The 22451-nt window shown below is 37.9% G+C and overlaps 3 protein-coding genes across 3 annotated transcripts; all 3 read right to left on the reverse strand.

The window, feature by feature from the left end:
- Positions 1-588: 588 nt before the first annotated feature.
- On the reverse strand, positions 589-4961 carry LOC105126670 (uncharacterized). Its single transcript, XM_011027603.1, has 5 exons — positions 4546-4961; positions 2909-3072; positions 2460-2529; positions 1207-1303; positions 589-1136 (listed from the first exon to the last, which is right to left on the reverse strand). Exons 1-5 carry the CDS (start codon positions 4793-4795, stop codon positions 1016-1018), a joined length of 702 nt encoding a protein of 233 aa, XP_011025905.1. The 5' UTR covers positions 4796-4961; the 3' UTR covers positions 589-1015.
- Positions 4962-6051: 1090 nt separating this feature from the next.
- Positions 6052-11554, reverse strand: LOC105126671 (transmembrane and coiled-coil domain-containing protein 4-like). Its single transcript, XM_011027604.1, has 15 exons — positions 11145-11554; positions 10974-11055; positions 9966-10469; positions 9147-9312; positions 8883-9035; positions 8680-8777; positions 8481-8572; positions 7940-8010; positions 7695-7830; positions 7426-7485; positions 7173-7255; positions 7016-7092; positions 6831-6901; positions 6665-6722; positions 6052-6573 (listed from the first exon to the last, which is right to left on the reverse strand). The coding sequence occupies exons 1-15, from the start codon at positions 11405-11407 to the stop codon at positions 6442-6444; spliced, it is 2046 nt and encodes a 681-aa protein (XP_011025906.1). The 5' UTR covers positions 11408-11554; the 3' UTR covers positions 6052-6441.
- A 761-nt stretch (positions 11555-12315) lies between these two features.
- Positions 12316-21763, reverse strand: LOC105126672 (zinc finger CCCH domain-containing protein 44). The gene is made up of 10 exons (XM_011027605.1): positions 21090-21763; positions 20763-20842; positions 19515-19702; positions 18186-19149; positions 17929-18056; positions 16496-16555; positions 16362-16412; positions 16138-16208; positions 15318-15472; positions 12316-15218 (listed from the first exon to the last, which is right to left on the reverse strand). The coding sequence occupies exons 1-10, from the start codon at positions 21509-21511 to the stop codon at positions 12514-12516; spliced, it is 4824 nt and encodes a 1607-aa protein (XP_011025907.1). The 5' UTR covers positions 21512-21763; the 3' UTR covers positions 12316-12513.
- Positions 21764-22451: the final 688 nt, after the last annotated feature.

Below are 22451 nucleotides of genomic sequence, written 5' to 3' on the forward strand. Positions count from 1 at the left end.
GTGAAACTGAAATATGGAAAAAGTAATATAGTAAACAAACAGATCCTTCAATTATAGGCACGTTGTTTAAAAGAGAAGGATCCACGTTCTAAACAATGAAGAGCAAAAGGTTGAAAGGATAACACGATAAGCCTTCTTTATGGTTGAAAGTTTGAATGGGCTTCGTCTGAGCTTTGAGTTGAAAGCTTAACCAACCTCTGCAAGCCGAGGTTGTCATCTTCAAAACTCAAAAGTTCTTTAAGGTAAGCATTGTTAACTTGTTTTTTTGGTAGACAGAATTTGCGTGTGAAGAAAAAGCTCAGAAGAAAACATTGCAGCTTTCATCTACCATGCGGATATTAACTTATTCGCCATGCTCGGGCTTCCGACTCGGTCACTATGGGTCTCTGTATAATATTATTTTTTATTTTTTAAAAAATATTTTTTATACCATTGTATTAAAATAATTTAAAATATTAAAGAAAAAATTCAAAAAATCCTGAAGGCCCAGACAGCCTGCACTGCATTAACCTGTGCCGCTACTCTGATGCTAGAAAATATTTGGCACGCAAACCAACCTCACCCTACTGCTAGCATTCTTGCAAATGATGCAATCTTATCTTTATTCACCATGTCAAGTAATTCAAAATGAAACCATTTGTTTTTTAAATTACAGGCATAGGAACGTGTAGTACAGTCATTAGGAAATGAACAACATTATCACCAAGAATTTTAAGATCAGCTCACTGTATCACACAAAAAGAGCTTTTTGTGACCCTCACCTACCCCAGCCCGGGCTTTAAATACAATAGATGACATTAACTATAAAAATCGTGTCCAGGTGAATGGATAACAGCATCTTCATCGACTACCTGCAACACTGTTTTATTGATACGAGGGAAGGGTGCTGAGGGGTTTTAAAAGGAGTAGAAGTGAGCGCTGATCAGAAAGCGGACTGCACAGGTTAGGATAAAGCATGTTTCTACATCACCAGGCCAACTCTCCTCATCCATGCATCAATTCAAGTGTGTATGACCTACTTTGGTCGCCTTCTGTAAGGGTACAAAATATCATCCACGCTGTCTTTTATGTAAATCCCCACTCTTCGCATGTTCCTGGCCACCCCTGATGCAACCAGGCCTGAATTCCTCATATACCTGCAGTTTTGTAAGTGTCATTAGTATATTGACAATCATTCTTCACAAACAATCAACACTGTTTGCTTGCCTGCTGAAGAAGTCATCTGCTGGGGAACTCGCTGGTTTCTGTGCTCGGGGTTGAGGCAATTCACGTGTAGGCTGAGGCTGAGGCAATTCACGGCCATCTTCAAGAAAACAATTGCCAACGTTATGGGATAGATATGAACAGTGAAGTGATTTAACATTCCAGAAAATGCTTGTACTACAAGAATGTAATTGATGTCTTTAGGAAATATCAAAGAATGCACCAATGTTGAGACCATTTGGGATTTTGCTTGGAGGATTCTCTTTCATTTTTCATTGTCCGTGTTTACCATCAAAAAGGCCCTTATACAATTACAATTCCACCAAAATGGTTCCTAAGAAGAATCTTAGACAATTTTGCATGAAGCACTGCTGTTCAAGACTGGGATTTGACAAATCTTGATCCCAAACCAAAGACCACTGGCAGGGTCCAGGCCAATGAGTAGTATGGAAACTTATTCATTGTTGGGATCAAGAGCTTACTGAAGCATGTTGCATTTTTGTGCTTCAATATCTTGTTGTAAAGACAAGTAGTCTAAAAAAAATTAAAACAAAAATAAGTAACTTTATCAGAATGTAACATCTATGAGGACTTGATCCCAAACCAAAGACCAATGGCAGGGTCCAGGCCAATGAGTAGTATGGAATCTTATTCATTGTTGGGATCAAGAGCTTACTGAAGCATGTTGCATTTTCGTGCTTCAATATCTTGTTGTAAAGACAAGTAGTCTAAAAAAAATTAAAACAAAAATAAATAACTTTATCAGAATGTAACATCCATGAAGACTTGATCCCAAACCAAAGACAACTGGCAGGGTCCAGGCCAATGAGTAGTGTGGAAACTTATTCATTGTTGGGATCAAGAGCTTACTGAAGCATGTTGCATTTTTGTGCTTCAATATCTTGTTGTAAAGACAAGTAGTCTAAAAAAAATTAAAACAAAAATAAATAACTTTATCAGAATGTAACATCTATGAAGATTCCTGCAATAAAGAGAGAATGGGATCCTCTGATAGAGTTTCAATGATGGTGGGAACAATCTGCTTCAATATATAATAAGAAGCCAATGACAAGAATAGCCCTTGTTTTGACCTTACACGAGAACTGAAAAATCAGATTTCTATGTCTGAAATAACTTGGGACAGAATCAAACAGTTAGACCCTGCAATTTGCATGTCAGGAAATGTGCCTGGAGAACTTGACTTCCCTAAAATGAGCATGCAGTAACATGCAGCATAACCACAACTATTTGCTTACCTTCTTTATGGTGGATATGAGCCGGAGCAGAAGCACTTTCTGCAGTAGCAACTCTTCTATCCACCAAAAGCTGAAAAAACTTGTGTTAGTCAGATCACCAAAAGAAAGAATAAAACACGAGAGGTAGCGGCTTTATTATTCTTTGCCCATTCAAACAACTTGTCACTTGGACAGACAAATCCAAAGGAGCAAGTCACATTAAAGGTTCACAAATGAAAAAACCCATATACAATAGGTAATGGTAATCATAACGAAAGTTACTGCGAGAGTGCAGTTACTAATTATTTGCACTAAGTTATTGGGGAAGTATGATCATAAAAACTGCTATACCACTTCAAAATTATATTAAAACAATAACAGACATGAAAGTTAAAAGGCATAAGCCACTGATAATTTAAACAAAATCAAGCACAGGCACACACACAGAGAAAGAGAGTGAGGGAGTATACCTCAAGACCCACACAGACTGGAAGTTCTTTTTTTGCCACTTGCTTATCAGTTGAGTGGTCTTTATTGGAATAAAGAGAGTACCCAGCACAACCATAATAAAAATCTGTAAGAACCCTTCCATCTTTTGAAGCTTCTATGTCAGATTGTCCAACATAATTAGGGACTGGCCATACAACTCAGATATCAGCACTTATCAAAAGGCAACAATATCAACAGCAACAACATGCATATAACTACAGAAATTATCAAACATCTCGGAAATCAACAAAGTAAAAGCTACATAATTAGCAATGGCAGTGTAGGAATTCCTGCCATACACAGTTGCACTTGGAAACAAATAGATCTCCTAACACTCAGTATGTCATGGTGAACAACTGAGAAACAGTGGCCATCTACACTAGATATAAAACAATGCACCACATTCCATGCATTAAGCATATAGTCTCTTGCATAACCCGACCCCCATCATGTTCATTACATGCCTTTCTACAACTGAATTAAATTTTACACTCGGCTAATCAAGAACAGAAGTTACATTGTAAATCCAAACCAGAAAACGTGTTACTTTATGTTGCGTCAAACAAAGATCACAACCACACAACACTCAGTTTTCAACATAAATGGCAATGGCAGTGTAGGAATTCCTGCCATGTATAGATGTAATTAGAAACCATCAACATGAAATTATTTTCTCGAAAATCCCCCAAACAATTACCTCTCCCAGCGCTCAGAATTTCATAACGAGCGCAGAACATAAAACAGGACAGATAAAGCAATGCACCACAATTGAAGCATTAAGCATAGAGGCCACATTTGGTCACTTTGGATCAGGAATTGAATGGGAATCCCTCAACAACTTTGTTTGTTTTAACCAAAAACAAGGATTAAGATTTCACAAGGGACAGGAAATTGTATTGCAAATGGGATAAATCACTCCCTTTCTTTAGTAATAATATTAAAACTGCAGTACAAGTTGATATGAATTCAGATAAAATCAAAGCGTGTTTCCATTTGGAACAGAATCGAGATCCTATTCCCAAATCCCTAGTGAAACAAATGTTGGCAATAATGTAGTATCGAGGCTCAATACGGTTGATGAAAACCAGTAAATAAGCTCAGCAACAATATTCTTTCCTACACCGCTTTTTCGACGATCAATTTCCAGTGTCTCTGTTTCCAGCCACTATTTATCAAATTGAATGGACAGCTATCATATTAGTTATTTGCCTTCCTACAACTGGATCAATCTTTACACTCAAGCTAATCAAGAAATTGTGCATTGCTATTCCTAAACCTTATTCATTCAAGTAACAAAGACCATACATCTTTCAAAAGAAAGAAGCTAATCTAAGCAAAGCATTTTCTTTGTTTAACTTTATGCCATAATCACTGGCAAAAAAGGCAAGTTTCTTTCCCCTAATTTCTTCAAATGTACAGAGATACGGACAGACAGAAACTACATCCCTCAAATTTTGAACCTGAAATCTAGCCTTACAAAAAAGAACCCGCCTTCCCTTTTCTCTCATTCTTTTCAAGAACCAAAAAAAATCCAGACCTAAACATCGCTTCCCCTCTATAAATCACAAAAAAATCTTGAATAAAGATTGGAAATTGGAATTGGAATTGAGAGACTAACTTTGGCGGAGAGTACGGGGGATGCCAATACAGCGAGGATTAGTGACGTTAGATTTGAGAGTTGAAGAATAATAAAGATACCCTTTGCATGATTTCCCTTTCAAATTAGAACCACCACCACCACCTTGATTTTGGATTTGTTTTAGTTTCTCGTTTTCTCGCTTTTTCTCTTCTCCGTCTACTTTATTACCCTCCATGCCTACGCCTAGGGCCGCCTCTCTCTCTTCTTTGTGTTTTACTGTTTCTGTCATGCCGTCTCTCTTATTTGTTCGCCCATCTCTCTTATTTGTTCGCCTTGCGATGTGTGTCGGTCATTATTATCGGAATTACGCTAATGCATAACGAAATTTGCAGCACGAAGATGGCACCATTGGTAATTGAATGAACGTTTAGGGTCTTTGTTTTGTGTCTCTATTCGTGATATTTACAAGACGAGGAAGAAATAAGAAAGTGGATATGGTCATAGAAATTAAACGATCTAGAGTGACGTCGTTTTTATAATTATATAAGCTAGTTTGTTATTTAGGTGTCTTAAGATTCTCTTTTTTTTGTTTTACCACAATCCCAAGGAAAAATGGATTCTTACAATGATAGGTATTATTATTATTATTTTATCAAACATTACATTAAGAAAAAAATTATTAAACGTTTATGATTCAATTAAATATCTAGATTATGAGTTAGATAAATTAACTCAAATTAATTAAAATGAAATAATTGTTTAAAAAATTAAAGTTAGATTAAATTAATCTATCAAGTAAATTGATCTGTTATGTCAATTTAATCATACAGATCAATTATCACCTCTATTTTATTAAGAACCCAGCCCGAGCGGGGGCTGTGTTTAATAACAATGGATTAAGGTATTGTTTTTTTCTTTTGATGAATTTGTTTACTAACGTTTGTGGTGCGGTAATAAGATACGGCATAACAATTTGCGTGCCTTCTTTGTGGTGGACATGAGCTGGAGCAATGGTACTAATAGCAGAAGCAACTGTTCTATGGTACTGTGGTACTGTGTAGGGTGATGATTTTTAATTCGATTTATTTTTTATTAAAAGAAAGCGTGTAGGGGGATGATTTTTAATTCGATTTATTTTTTATTAAAAGAAAGTAATTAAACGGAAATTTAAAAAAGAAATTAAAACTGGTTTGGTTTAGTTAGGTTTTTTTAAATAAAAATCAGTTCAAATTAGTTTCTAGCTCAATTTAATTTATATTTTTTTAGTTTAACTTTTTTTTATTAACTTAATTTTTCTAGTTTAACTTGGTTTTTCTTTTTAATTTTTTAAAGTTTTGATTCGGTTTTATTAAATTTAGACTTACAAGATAAAAACCACCAGACTCATTGAGTTTTTTAAAATTTTAATCAACTTAATTATTATTTTTACAGTTTCCATTCTTCTAATTTTTTTTCTGATTTTTTCAATTTAATTAATTTTATGATTTTTTAGCTTACCTCTACTCCTACTACTAGAACTTTTATCATCCAAAGAATGGATTAGCATAGAAAATAATAGTGTTAGGATTTTATAAATAGAAAGCATTTACAATACAAATAAAGCAATTAAACATACACGCCACGTTTGGTTCACTTTGGATTGGTAACTTGGGGCCTCTCCCTACCTTAACGTAAACTGGGCCATCAGTAATGTTAGTGAATACAGAGCCTTGTCCAGTATTTCTTTCTTCTTTTTTCCCTTTTCTTCCAGGAACGGCCGCTTTTCTTTTGATCATCTGACAAAAATTCAACCCCATATTTTAATGTTTCTTCGGGGTGGTAACATACATACATACATACATATATATATATATAGGAAGAATAACAAAAATCAAGACATGAAACTATGGGGTGAATGAGCTTGATGCCATAGCATTAGCTCCACGAGAGGAAAAGTCAGTCTGTGTGTTCAGGAGGATTAGGGCCCCTGAAAACATGATAATAAGCATCAAGTTCAAGCTGTTCTAATATCTGTTGTGTTGCCCATAGGTAGGAAGAGTGGCCCTCAACAAGATCGGTTACGTCTACCTGCAAAATGTTCCATCATGGATAAACTAAGATTGTAACGAGAATCAAGATTGTGATGGAAGAGGAGGAGGGAAAGTAAATAGAAGCTTACATTCTCAATCCCTGGAACATCTACCGGTTGAATTCCAGCTAATCCTTGAGTGAGTAGGCTATTAGTAAAAACTAGATATTAGTTTTCGAAGTCGGATAATTATTTGTCTAGGCAGATCAAAAGCATCAAGTAATGTCCGCCCATGAGCATAGCGCAACAGGCATACCTTGCACGAAAAGCAACTCCAAGGGTCCAATCACCGGTGGAGTAAGCATTCACAAATCTTCCAGCCACCATCTGCAAAAAGTACGATATAAGAAGAGTTTCCTGGACAGCAAAGCATGTAGCTAGAACAAATATTGACCAAGGAACAGCAGAGAAAACGCTTTCAAGGAAAGATCTTCAGTTCACCTTTCTTGCAGCGTCCCACTTCTGATCCTTGATAGAGATGGGTGCTCCAAGAAGAACGACTCTTTCTACAACTTCAGCTGTCAGTTCAGAAGGACCGCATTGAAGATCAGTCAAAAATTCCAAAAAACTCGCTTTAAAAATGATAGGTGATATTTACCACTATGCTCTGTCTCGGCCAAGGTCTCAAGACACTTGAAAATTAAACGTGCACCGAGTGAGTAGCCCACAAGGGTTACAGGCCTGAATGGTCATGTAAAGCCCAAGATAGGAATTAATAGAAAATAAATCACTAGAGATGACACTGTTAACTAAGAAAGGACTTCAAGATAGAAATTAATCGAGAATACAACACTACAGGTAACGTTGTTAACTAAAAATGATGCCTATGGTTTCAATCAAATTTCACCTACCTGTTCCCTTGCAGTCCTTTTAGTAACACTTCTGCCAACAACTTCCCAGCTTTGTCAGCCCTTGAAAATGGCAGAAAATTCAATAGTTGAAAAATCACATTGAAAGATTCTATGGAAGCCAGTTACTCTATATTAATAATTACCAATTTCCCCTGAAGACTTTAATTAAGGTGCCAGATTTGTGATAAAGAGAGTTGATGCAACGTAAAGGTGTTGTTTTTCCATTTTCATCAAAGTATCTCGACTACAGTTAATGAAGGAAAGCTGACCTGTCAATAGCAATTGTCCATTTGCTGTCTATAAAATCAGTAGCGGCAAGTAATGTTGCTGGCCAGGCCAATGCTACCAAAAGTGTGCTTAACACGGTCAGCATTGCACCTTGCCTCATAAACTCCATTGCAATTCCTACAGCAGGCATCACCAATGTCAACAGCAGACAAAACTGTAATCATTACATTAGATATAAATACTAGTTTGAAAAACAAAGGGCTCCCAACAGGGGCAAACCAATTACTTGAAGTAAGCCAGTCCTGAATGGCAGTGCTCACTGCAATTAGATTCTTAGATTCCCAGTGCAGCGCATACCTAAAAAAATCATTAGTCAAGAGATGTGACTTGTGATCCATTTTTAGAATGAAAACAGGAGAAATTTGGTTTTGTTTTGGAACAAAAATTACAAAAAACATTCAACATAAGATCAGATCATAGCAAACAGAGGAAAATGTAAGAAAATGTTTTGGATGCATGTTCAATGAAGATTTTGCAAAACTCCAGTCAATAAAAGCAGAACAAACAGAAGGGAAATTGCAATATTGACAAAGTCATTATAGCAACGAATAATTACTTTGGGTATATGGTACACGAATAAAAAGCATTGTTCTGATTCAGATTTTTCTAAAGAATCATTTTTTGAAGATACATCCTAGGAAGTAACAAGAATTGCAACTTAAGTACATGAGCATTTGCTATTTAATTTATAAAAGAATCAAACAATGATAAATTCAGACGGAGAAGAGGTGCAACAAAGAGAAACTTGGAGCATACAGATTTCTTACCTCTCCAAGTTGTCATTTTGTCCTTCCCAGGGCTTTATAAAATCTTCCTCATCAAACACGCATCCTGAGACCATAATCCCAACTGCTAGTCGCTGATGGAAAATTTCAAATAGAAATATAAGGTTGGCCTTGTACATTATGAAGAAAGCCTACAGAGAGGGTGAGCTAAGTGAGAAAAACGGATGAAGTATAAACTTACGCCTTGGTTATGGTTATCTCCTATAGCTTTGAATTCAAATTCATCAACACTTCCGGTTCTCCTAGCCATCTTGGTCCCCGCAAGTCCAGCTCCAGCAGCTGATTGAACAAAGACATCAAAAGGAAGACAAATGAATTATCCATTACCAAGCAATCATATAAAACTTTAGGGCAGGTTCCTTTTGAACCTGAAGGGGTGTTCACCTCCAAATGATGCAGCAACAGCAACAGAGCCGGCAACAGTTCCTGCAGCACTTGCAGCAGCTGCAAATCCGCTGGCTCCAATTACAGGGATAATAGTGCCCAATGTTGGAGCTAGAGCACCAAATCCTGCAGCAATTGCAGGGGCAGCTAATCCTGTAAAATGTGAATTACAAAGTAAAAAACCAGAGCGATAACATTCTCATTTCAATTTCAATATCTGATAAAATTAATCCCAAGAAAGGAAACACGACTAGAGTTTCATACCACCAGTAATGGCCAATAAGGTTCCTCCAGTTATTGCAGCCGCACCAATGATGCCACCACGCTTCCATTTAGCCCATTTGCTTTTAGGCGATTTGGTTTCTTCCTTGGATGCTTCCTCTTTTGCTACAGCCATGGCAGAGCACGCAACCATCAACTCAATGGCTTCCTGCAAAGAAAATATTTTTTAACCCCACCAACACATAAGATATAAATTACTACAAGACTTATTAAATTCACTAGGTTGTGTTTGTTATGAGGATTACAACTCCCATCCTTGATTGTGATGGGTAAACTAGGAGAGGGGAGTGTCAAGGGGTTTAACATCTAACCCCATTTGGGGTTTTGGGGGGTGGGGACAGGGTTGTTTCAAGGGAAAAATTTGTATGTCTTTTATGCTTTTTCACCCATACTTTTTCTCTTTTGCATACACCTTGCATTTGGAAACCATAAATGTATAAAATCTTAATTTTATTTATAATCACATTTAATTTGAAATTTGGTTTCACTACTGGTGGCACCTCCAATACCCACAAACCTTTGTATTCCTAATAACACCCTTCACACATTTTACACCCTTAATACTTTATCATTAAATCTTACTAACACCTTAACATTTTACCTCCTGATTTTTCACCTCATACCAAACAAAAGCTAAATAAAAAATCCCTTGGAATTTTCCCAAGTACAAAGCCATGGAAAGCAGGGGAGATAGCACACCAACCATCTAGTGTATGGAACAATTTAATCTGTTTAGCTATAAAAACACGGAAGAACAACCACGAAAGCTGCTAATAAGAATGACCAAAGGAGTGCACAAACCATTTTCGTCCACTTAATATCAAGCCAAGTTGCTAGCAATCTCAGAGCCACACGATGTCGAGCATCATAGCCATTTCTTTTTCGGGTGCATTTTTTATTTTCTTCTCGTCTATCAGCCAGACAAGCTGAAAGAATTTCATACAGCACTGTCACTTTCCTCTGATTACTTAGCATCTTCTCCTCTTCAACGGGTTCCTCATCATCATTATGTCCAGAGTCTCGAGGTGCATCACTAACATCAGCAGAATGGTCATCCTTTGCAGTTTTTGGTGGATCATTTTCCACCTCAGAGGTTGATTTCACCTCACTGCCAGCAGATAACTTTTCACGACATTGAGTCTCATACTCCTTATGCTTCTCCTTCTTAGACTGGGAAGACACAGGATTCGCTCCCATGGTTTCTTCCATAACATCAACAGCCTTTGATAAAGCAACTTCTTGATCCGAACTCTGAGAAGAAGAAGAAGACGCATTGCCACTTTCTTCTGATAATAACCTCAAGAACTAAGACATAATCAAAACACAACGCAGTTACAAATATAGTAACAACAAATCAGATAACATCATAAATCCACCAGCACCAAGTCAAATATGAATTTTTCTACTCCTGTTGTACACACATCTTGTCATTCGAATTTCAGCATTTGTGAATCCATCATTTAGAATCCACATGGGAACACAAATGCCGAAACCTGACAGGAAAATGTAACAGTATTTTCACAGATTTTCCATTTCTTTTCAAAAAGGAAATAAAAAGGCAAGTGAGAGAAAATATGGTGAAGTTAACACAATTTCTCCTCACTCTATCTTTCCTTCTTTTTTTTTTCAATTTTCCTACGAATCAGAAACCGGGAAAACAACATTTCAATGAAGTAACAACTCATGAGCTTTACATGTTAAATAAGCAACCAAGGTAAAGAATGGTAAAATTTTCCTGATTTCTATCAAAATCAAACACATGAATAATTAGCTTACAAAAAAAGGAAAAAATAAAGAAAAATGACATACAGCTCCAACATGATGCTTAGCAGGAGAACCACCAGCTGTCTCTTCAAGTCCAGTCCATGCTACTGACTCAACCTCTAAAAACCTAATCCACGTTAAAAGAGGAAAAAATCAATTCTGATTTAAATTTTTTTAAAAAAGGTCACAATTTCATCAATAACAGAAGAATTGTACCTGAATACGGGTCGGAGGAGGCCCGAATTTTCGTGGATCCAAAGGTCAGGGTCTTCAGAAACTGAATCACTGCTGCTGCCATTACTATGACTACTGCTGCAACTGGTTCGTTCCTCTTGTTCCGAATCATCGTGGGATAAGCCAAGCGGACGGGTTTGATGGATCTGTGCTTGGTGAAGAGCGATTGCAAATAATGCTCCGGCTGCGTATCTCTGCGTCGCTGATAAAAACGACGTCGCCGTGGTTGAGCTTGTGGTTGACATGACTGGATTTTGTTGTCGTTTTAAAGGATCCGTATCGTCGCAGAAAGCATTTTTTGAGCGATCAGTAATGGTTTAAAACGGTGATAATTTGAAACGGTCTCCCCTTCCTCTTTTCGTGTTGAAGTTGAAGCTTACGTATCCAAACACGGATAGCTGATTCTGTTATTTATACTTTAGTCACAGGTGACTAGCGAACCCAAGCCGGGTCAGCGTAAGAAGCTGTTTTTTACCATAACGACATTGTTTTTCGGTTTTTATAAAAATAAAAGAAAAAACATTATAAATCATTGTTGTCTTGGTGGGTTTCAGAAGATTCGAGGGCTTAAATTTAGTGCAACCTATGATTTAGGTTTTAAACCATGTCAAAATCAGATCTTATAATTGTTCTAAAACAATATTGCTTTGATAATTTAAAAAAAAAAAGATTCGGTTGATTTGTTAACCAGTAAGTCAACCCATGTGACTCATTGGGTTGATGTCGGATTGATGTTGTGTGTGTGTGTGTGTGTGTGTTAAATCTTTAAAAACAAATATTAATTGTTCCTCTCTTCTTACAAGGATGTACATTGCACAAGATTCTTGTTTAAATTTTATTCTTTTCTAAACGGTAAGGTATACTCCGATCGGTTCTCACCTAGCCATTGACTTGAATGATGGTTACATCTCCAGTGACCATGAAGGCTAGTCGATTGCTTTGTGGTCAGAATAAATGGATTGATTCAAAATGCAACAACATTCAGAGAAACACCACACTAGATTAGAAAGGATGCTAAACCTGGCTTGAGTCTCTTGAAGATCCTGTACGTGCATTTGTCGTCAATGATCTTACACACCGCAAATTTGCCTTATACATGAGCCAAAGAAAACCCTCTTCCGTGAGTAGAGCTCCAGCAATACCCATGGTAAGATTATGGAAATGGGGAATCTTTTGAGTTCGTTGAACAAGCAGCTCTGTGCTGGACTATCCAAAGAATATATATGTATTCATGCCACCTCAATACACGAGTTAAATTAGAACATTGACAAGGGGGCAGAATTGCTGATACAAATAATGATTACAGAATTAAATGCACACAATTTTCCTATGGAAAAGTGGAACCTAAATATCATGGGTGCCAAAAACTACATGATGCCCCCTTCTTGCAGTATCCGCTTTCGTAAAATTTACATACTCGCTGCCCTTTGGGCGGAGGTCTATATGTACTAGCTCCATTTCCACCACCATGTAACGGCTGCTTGTTCCATGATGACCTATCCCTACCAAAACCAGAATCTCTATCTCTGCCTTGAAAATTGTTACGGTGGTCTCTTGGACCAGAAAATCTGTCCCCGCCATACCTTGGTTGGCTTCCCCAACCGCCTGGGTTCCCTGCAGAATTGGCTCCATTCGTCCTAGCATGTTGCTGACCTGTGCCATGACCGTTTCCCCAAACCATGTTCGTGTTTCCTTGTGCTTCCCTTTCCTTTGTGGTTCCCTGACCAGCATCTTCGTGGGATGGTGTGGGTTGTTGAGCATTGGAACCTGCTTCCAATTGACTGGCCGTGGATGGAGTTGTGGATTGGATGTCTGCACCTGATTCTCCCTGGTTACCAGCTAATGGCGCAAGAGGCTGTATTTCTGAACCTTTTTCCCATTCGTTAACTGGAACATCATTGGGCTTAGTATTACCTTCCACTTCAGGACTTGTGGAAGAATGTTCACTGAAGCTCTTTTGAGGGTTTGGAACATCAATCTGCGATAAACCAAGTGGCTCATCTATCAAAGTTGACTGAGAAGGCTTTTGGGATCTCTCTAGTGGTTCGTCCGTGATAGTGGACTGAGAAGGCGTGCAAGATATCCCAAGTGATTCATTGACTGCAGTCATCTGAGAAGGCATTGGAGATACAGCAAGTTGTTTATCCATGACAGTGGGCTCAGAAGGCATGTGACATGGCACCAGTGCTTCGCTCACTACAGTCAAGTGAGAAGGTATTTGTATATCAGCAGTCGAACTGAATGCATCACTTTTGCCTGGATCAGGTGCTGGGTTAAACTCATCAACAGGACTGAAGCAATCATCATCATAACCTCGGGTCAATTCCTCAGCAGACTGCAGTTTTGAAGTAGGAGAAGGCAAACCACCAAGAGACTCCATTGCTTCAACTTCTGCCAACAGGTCTGAAACAGATTCATCAACTAAAGAGCAGAACTCAGTAGGTTCAGGAATGATGGGTTGCCAATCAGATGCATCAATCACCGGGTGAGTGGAGGGAGAGTGTGTCAATGGGCCACTATCTGGAGTCTGTGTAGAAGCATGATCACTGCCCCCATCTGTAGGTTTCAGTGAAGAGGCAGACACATGGTTGGAGTCCCATTCCTCAACAGGTTTGACAGGAGCAGGGGAATAGCCACCCCATTCACCAGCTACTCGAGCTAGCGTTGCTCCACCAACCACTAAACTGGAAGCAGTACTCCAGCTACATCCTGAATCCAGAACAGGAAGCTTCGAAGAAATGGAGTGTTTGTTTTCAGCAGTATGACCTTTCAAGTCCTTGAGGTGCTGCTTTGGTGTTGGACTGGGCAAATCAAAGAAATCAATTTCCTCATTCTTCTGAGATGTTTCAACAGACTTATCCCCAGAAACAAAAGCCGGCTTGGAATCCCATCCACTTGAACTTTTAATGGGTGGTCTCCAGTTCTGTCCAGAAGATTGGTTTGAATAACTCTCACTATCAGCCTGTTTATCCTCACTTTTGCCAATGTTATTTTTACCTTCAGGTGTCTTGAGTGAATTCCCATTTACATAACTCGGATCATAACTCCGTTTTTCATCTTCATGTTCTTCCTTTGCCTGAGGTAGTGGAATTTCACCAATCTTTCCAGAAGTTGGAAGTGAGGAAAGTGAACTGCATATCTGGGATTGATCAGACCAAGACTTGCAGCCCTTGGACAATTCCAAGAGTTGTAGAGCAAGTTGAGCCGGTCCATTGTTAGGAATGATGGCATCCGCACCTGTAGTCCAACTTGAAGAATGGATGCTCAGTGCATTGCTTTTTAGAAGTGCATCATTATCATTGCAATTGACACTTGCATTGTTTTGCACCGACTTCCAGTGATCCATATTTTTCTTGTCTACCAGAGAGGCATCAGTACTTTGATGCATATCAAATTCATGCCTTTTATCTTTATCAGAAGCAACTATTGCTTCTTGAGCCAACAAGTAGCTGTTGTCAGGCAATGCAGGCCCTTTATGGAATCGCCCAAACAATGCATCCGTCAAAGGAATAGAGTCATCAGGCTTCTCATTTATCTTCCACACTCTCAAACCTCGAGGGAAAAGCCCCCTTGTACTCCATTTACGCAGATCGGCCATAGCAAATGGCCCTTGAGTTTTTCCAGTTGGATCCTGATAGTGCCACAGTTTGTCCATCTCCATATCATCAACCAATTGCTCTCTTCCTATAGAAAGTGGTGGTGGTAAATTCGGTGATACAACCCCGGAATACGATCCACATTGTACAATTGATTGACTTTTCCAATCATCAGTCATTGAACCGGTAGAAGCTACCCAGTTCTTTGGTGCATTCTGACTATTTGGCACTTGTTCTCCTCCCTGGGTCTGCATTGACTCACTCACTCTCACATGAACCACATTAGTACCATCTCTATCCACATAAGATGTTGTGTACGTATCTCTACCCTGCTCAGAAGCAGTAGCTAAATTCTGTCCCATGTTTCCTCTATCACTCAAGACATCCCCTCCTCCCATTGAAGAGTTGAGTACTGCCCCATTTCTAGCAGCGCTAGAATTTCTTGGTCTTGCATGGTCACCTGCATATATGCCACTAAAGTTATCACCAACTAAACTTTCTACAGACCACTTCAAGCATAACTACTGATCACAAATTGTTCAAAATCATAGCTAGGAACCTTGTTTCTTTTTGTGTGATTCTCCAGAATCTTCTTCAGAATCATAACTTGGATTCATATTTGGATCAGCATGTACATCGGGAATCTCAAGCAGCCTGCGCTGACGTTCTTCAGGTGACTTGAGAAGCTCTAATTTCTCCACGCATTCTCTAAGCGTGCAACATAGTCAAGGAACAGCAATGCTTAATTAAGTTCTATTATATATATGAAATATCTAGAAAATGGTGCACTGGCAATCAATTGAAACCTTCTACAACACTCTTAAGTTGCTAATGTTGAATATGCTATCCAGTTCTCTGTTCAATCACCAAGGAGACAGTAGAAAAGAAAAGGGGCAATAAGTGGGGAAGGCTTTGGTTAAAATTAATGCAACACCAACAACAGTAGAAATTCTATTTCTCCCTAAGAACCTCTAACAATCAAACTAAGTATTCAGGGAAAATCATATCAAACAACCAGGCCAAGCAGCAAACTTCATGAACAAGACTAGCAACATCTGAAACGTTGAGATAGATGATCTTTCCAAAAAAAAAGAGTAAAGAATAAGCCCGTTGAATTTTCAGGAAAATGTGACTGGTCCTTTGTTGTCCATCTTGGCATCACGTACATACCCACTAATGGTGCTCATCACCCTCACACCTAGTTGCAATATTCTCATCATCCATGAAATACGAGCAAAAGATTTTGCTCGAGTGTATTTTCATATGTAGCATTAGCATTGAGACAGAATATGGTTGATGAAAACCAGCTAATAAGATGAGCAAGCATGGTAAAAACTAGAACCCCGAAAGGAACCAGAGTTTCATACAGCAAAGGATATTCTTTCCCATGTCCTTTTTCACTTGCTCGGTCACGAAGATGATTAAGCCTTAATATCTCTTCTTCCAAACGCTGGGTCAAAAGAGTACAGCCATATACAAGAGATGATCAGGATCAGTAATTACACTTGCAGTAGCAAGAAAAACAACGTAAAACCATATGACACTAAACAAAAAATGAAATCTGCGTTATATTTATACGCACGACTATCAGGATAATACTTACATCCCTAACTTTGGCATCCTGGATCGCCATTGCTCTCTTCTGTATCTCACCCTATAACCAATAGAGTAGTTTGTGACAAAGGGGCACATATGCTTAAGCTGAGATATAGAAGTGAAAATGACAGAAACACTCACCACCGTTAGTCGTTTGATAAGCCCACATTTTATACTCTGCCGCAAACGTTTGCATTCACCCTGGAAACATAGTTAACACGTCAAAAATGAAGGAAAACTTGTACATTTCCTTTGGTTCAAATTGCTAAACCTTCACCTGATACCTTTAATTGGCTGTAGCTGTGTCTGTGGTAAAGTCAACAAAAGCAGGTCCAAAAATTAAAAAGCATGTTTGGGTACCTTTTCTAATCAAACTTTTAGATTTATATGAACAATAAAAGCACACAATTATTGTTTCAGACCATGGTTTCCACAACTCAGTTCCAAAAACACACTTTATCAACCGAAACAAATATCTTGTCTGATTAAACTGGCATTTACCATGTCATTGAAAATCAAAAGAGGAATGTAAATGATGCACCATTCATGACAGGTGAAGATCAGAAAGAACCATTCTTCACAGATCACAAGATAACCCAGGCAACACAAGCATGAAGCTAGGCCTTGACATATCTGTCCATGCTTGAAGAACAAATGAATGCAACGACCAGAAAATGATTGGTTCTTATGTATTTTATTCAGTTCTAGAATTTAGGAGCATTTCTGTATTCTAAAATCTTCAGGGATATTCCAAATTTCCAAGTTAGCTGAAAATTTATAAATTTGGGTTTCATTTTATATTTCTTATCTTAGTAGTCCTAAAATAATTGAGTTTGATGGGGTTTTTCCTATTCTAAGTAAAATTTAATTATGCTTTCTTGCTAGGAGTACTAAGTTTTAATAGGATTAGGAACACTACAAAGATAAGTCTTAAGTAGTCTTTCCATTATTCAAATCAAGATTTTAGAGAAACCTAAAAAGTTTTATGATTACATTTGTAACTTCTACTCTAGATCAGATGCTTAGTCTTTCCTCCTCCCAGATGTGATTCCTAGAAACCCTTCCTTGCACCTTACTCGCAAATTCCAGCAATTAAACTTCATTATTCTAGCCTTTAACTAATCATCACTGACCTCTTAACAATCCCCGCGTTCATAATCAGCCAATTCTACAGCATTGACTATCAAAAACTCCACACACACCTACAGCAATCCACTTTACTGTTCACAGCCCTAAACACAACTTCATAAGCTTTTCTGCACCAACCGTCCTCCCACAATTTGTTATGCCCCCAGGCATCTGTGCCATGTTTCCAAAAATACCCGTTTCTAATATGTTGAAATAACACTGAAGAATTAGATCCTTAGTTATGTAAATTCAAAATTCTGGTGTCAAACTTAGAATTGTATCATCCATAAAATTCATTATAACAATCTCATCATCAAGCATAACATATCAAGAAAAAACTTGAAATGGTTAAGAAAGTTTCTACAAACTGTAAAAATTAAAAAAAAGGAAAATGAATATTTGGACAAAGGAAAGGAAACATGTATTTAGGATGGTGTCTTGGTCACCTCTGAGAAGTCCTGGTTTGAAATCCCATCAATTGAAATGACCTCTTTCTTATCTAAATTTAATATTTCAAGCATGTCATCAGTTGTTTTTGTGCCAACTTTATATGATGCAGCGGCCTTGCCAATACCTGCAGAAGAAATCAACAGTAACTTGCTGATCTGTTAAACATATAATATAGTGTTGGAAGAAAACACTGAGGCGTTTCTTTTTCCTACTCTTGATATATAATTTGGGGCACTAGTGATGTGAATAATACCTACAACTTGGACAAGCCTATACATATCTTGTTTTTGATCGCCACCAGAAATCCTGATTCGCACAAATGAGCCAACAACCTTTTCATGAAACTTTCCGGCATCATCCATTAAGTTCTCCATCAAACTACGCTTTAAGTAGAGCAACCTAATATTGTGAACATCAATTGCTGCATAGTCCTCTGGATTACCATTAATCTGTGGTCCTCTATCATCCATTTTTTTACGTGTTTTACGCCTTCGATCACTACCTGTCACCAACTGACTGTCACTATTTCCAGCCGCCTCAACCTGGCCACCACCAGCATTAGAAACTCCCATTAAAGTGGTTTCATCCACTGGAGATTTTTCTTTTACAAGAAAGTGATATTCAAGAAGCTTCAGCATTTCAAAATGACCCACATGTTCTTTTCCAAAGAGCTTTATAAGCCTTGAATCACAAAAAATATGACTTTTCTGGTGAGGATCACGAAGATCGTTTCTTTTTATGTATTCTAGCAGAAGACTCTGAACATCAAACTGTGATAGAGCAGACATATCCCCATTTTTCATGTGTGAAACAAAATCCAAGAGCTCCTTTGTTGCCCACAACGTGCTGTAAGGGAGCTGTGTAAGTTGGTCAATGCGTGATTTTTCCATAACAAGAGAGTGCTCCTCGATGTGCAATTTTCGTTGGTCCTCCATTTTTCTTCTCTTAGCATGTATTTCCAGGTTTCCACAGAAGCTGTCTGAAAAGGAGCCATTATTATCATTGCTATGACAAAATTCACCTGAAGGCTCCTGCTTAGGAGCCATCACACCAGCTCCTTTCCAAGCACTTTTAACTTTGGTTAGGTCATCTCCTTTCCAAGGATTTTTAGCTTTAGTTAGCTCGTCTATTGTTAAAGATAGCTTTGCTTTCAAGTAAATCCAGTAGACCTTGAAGAGATACTCCCAGCTAGTTGTGTCATCAAAATCCACTTGAACCTGCACAGGTTACACAAGAGAAAATATCTGAAATTGACAGAATCAAACAGAAAAGGAAAAACTATAAGCTAATGACACATGTCTCTCCCTGCCCCAGAGGCATCGACAACCAAACTTTAACAGCACAGAAGTGAATTAAGAGATTTCATTGACAGCTTTGCAGCAGAATGTAAACCTGAACTGAAGCCATAGACAATATAAAAGCTACACAAAGGAAACGGTATCGACCCAAAACAAAGGAAAGCGAGGTGCCAAAAGACACTGGAGAGTCCAATAATCTTATCATCAATGCTCTTTCACGATGTAATTCAGCCAAGAAAGCTAGTTAAACTAGAATAAGATGTAGTATCTAACAATTAGCATACCTTCTCCTGATTCGCTGTTGCCATATTTTCAATCAGCATTATAGTTCTCATGCATGTACCACAAAATCCTTTATTCCCTCTTACACACAAATAATCAGCATCTTTTGTACAACCTTTGCACAAAGAGTATGGACACGTATAGCACATATAATGAGAAGCCTTCTGACAACTGCTACAGATATGCCACCCTGAAAATATGCCATAACAAAAGCATGAGATAACTGATAAGGCTCAATATTGCAGGAACTAGGTTAACAGAGGAAACAGAAATGGTAATTTTGTCAAAGATGGACTGCAATCATGACCACTATAGACAGACAAGTGAATATATTATGTATATGACAATGCCTGGCACGTTCATTAACCATAACTGATCTAGAGACACGAGGATCCAATTGCATATGGAGTTGAATAAGGCATTGATTGACACACTTATTAACCATTTCTACTATAGAAAAAACAAGAATTCAGCCAGATATTAAGTAAATAAGGCATCAATTGGCACGTTTATGAACCAAGACTACTTTAGAAAAAATATGAATCTGATAAAAATATGGAAGACAGACCATGATTACTGACACATTTCTTACTATATACAACTACAATGAGCCAATCAACATGCCCATTCATTAACTAACAGTTTTAGCAACTTGGGCTTCAAACATCGAGGCTGGGTTGGATAGTGCCGTTACTGCAGACATTAAAACTACAATAATAATTTTGCATGTGTAGGCAAACCTAAATTCTTGCTTGTAAACTAAAACCCCATCCCTGCCAATAAAAACCCACCCATCACATGCACATGCAAAATTAAGTACACGTCTAGAACTAAAATCACATCCCACTAAATAGCGTGCAGCACACTTTCTATATCTCCTCTGTCTACAAGGTGAACTGGCTGGTGCAATGGCTTTACTTGAAGAGGGTATGAATTTCATGGCAGGACTACTTTCTTACCAAAAAAAGGTTAAACCAAACAAGTTTACTAACCTAAGATAGCTGATTCAATTAAAAAAAAAGAGTTATTTCATTGTAGAACCTTGCTTGCAAGCAAGCTTACCACATCAAAAACTTAGAAAACCGCCTTAACTGAAAGGGGATTAGCCCCCCACACACACTGCCCCATACTTTGCACTTCGATAATATTGAATTCCATAAATTAATGCAACGTGAGTTAACACAAGAACAAACTTTCAAAAACAAGAGACATGAATTCAGAACAAACTCACTACGTTTGCTAAAACATACCGCAATTCCATTTAGCCTTTGATCGAAAGAATGCCTCGTCCCTTTTGATACAAGCTGGATGGTATGCCTTCGGACAACCCCTACGTATAAACCAAAAACAAGTAAAACCAAGCCAATCACTGAACCAAACCCGCACAAATATTAAAAACCCTAAACCACCATTTAGTCCCAAACCTCGAAAACTTTCTATTTTTATCACCCAAATCAAAACAAAACGTAACACATTAGATCAAAACCAAACTTTTTTGTCCTTTCTCGACTAAAACTTCAAGTTCAAATTTTGTATAAAACCAAAAAGGAAAAAAAAATCAAAATTGGCAAGCTCACCGGCGATCACAAAGAACAAGACTGCCACCATCAAAACAAATAAAACAAACATCTTCTTCATCTCTCTTCTTCCTCTGTGAAGACGAAGCAGGAGGAGCTTGTGGTGGCCCTAATTTTCCTTGAGTTCTAGGCGGGCGGCCGCGCTTTCGCTTTCCCGTACTGTTTTCAGCAATTCTGACATGATTACTAACCTCTACAGCAGGCACGATATGTACTGATTCTCTCCTAGACGAGTCCACGTCAGCAGTAACCATCGAGACTGTAGCTCCAACGAGCTGAGAATCCTCCATTTCTGGAATCGTTTGGCATTGATCGGTGCTCATGGGATCGGAAGTTGGTACCGAATTGTCAAAAGCTAGCGGCGCTTCTTCTTCGGTCGCATCTGGAACAGAAGGTCTATAGTCTTCTTGCTGCTGGCGCATGTGGAGAATCAATTCAATAGAAAATCTAGAGAGAGAGAGAGAGAGAGATTGATGGTTGTGTTGGTCAGTGGTGAAAAGATGGAAACCCTAGGTTTTGATTTTGGGATTTTCGGAGCGGGTTGGGGGAAGAGGAGAGGGGAGGGGGGAGAGGGTGGTGGTCTCTCTCTAGGACGTGGATGAAGATGTGACAGGGCATTTCCTCTTCTTTTTTTTTTTTTTGGTGTCAAGAGAGAGAAAGAGAGGGTAATTAAAGAGGAGGACGAAACTGTCTCAGACGGACTCTTGGGATTGGGTAAAAGGACGATGACTTCTTTTCCCAATTTTTTTATTATTATTTTATCTCACCTGTATCGCATAGCATACCAGCTCAGAGCCCTGTCTTGTTCGGTATCGTGTATAAACTGTTTTCGCAGGTAGTGTACCGTGTTAGAAGTGGTTTTTAGAGTGTTTTATATTTTGAAAATATATTAAAATATGTATTTTTTTATTTTTTATAATTTATTTATAGGTATAAACATATTAAAATTATTAAAAATCAAAAAATATTAATTTAAAATAAAAAATTCAAATTTTTTGAAAAGCATGGCAGCCACAGAAACAAATAACCTGAAATGTTTTTAAAATTATTTTTTATTTTAAAAAATATTAAATTTATATTTTAAATTTGTATTGAAAATAAACAAATATGTTTTTAATTCACCCGACAACATAAAAAAAATCTTAAAATAACTATTTAGATAAAATAAAAGAAACTTTGACCATTGTTTAGAGAAACTTTGAACATAGTCAAAGATTTGCTACAAACAACTGATCTAATCCATGGTATAAGCTTTTAGCAAGATTGATCTCTACTGGAGTCTTATCACTCCTTGAAGAGGAAAAATATACACCAAATACTATAATTCTGTTTGATACTGTTTTGAAAGTAAATTTTTTATTT

The sequence above is a fragment of the Populus euphratica genome, unplaced genomic scaffold (assembly GCF_000495115.2).
Source record: "Populus euphratica unplaced genomic scaffold, PopEup_1.0 scaffold41.1, whole genome shotgun sequence".
NCBI classification, from domain to species: domain Eukaryota; kingdom Viridiplantae; phylum Streptophyta; class Magnoliopsida; order Malpighiales; family Salicaceae; genus Populus; species Populus euphratica.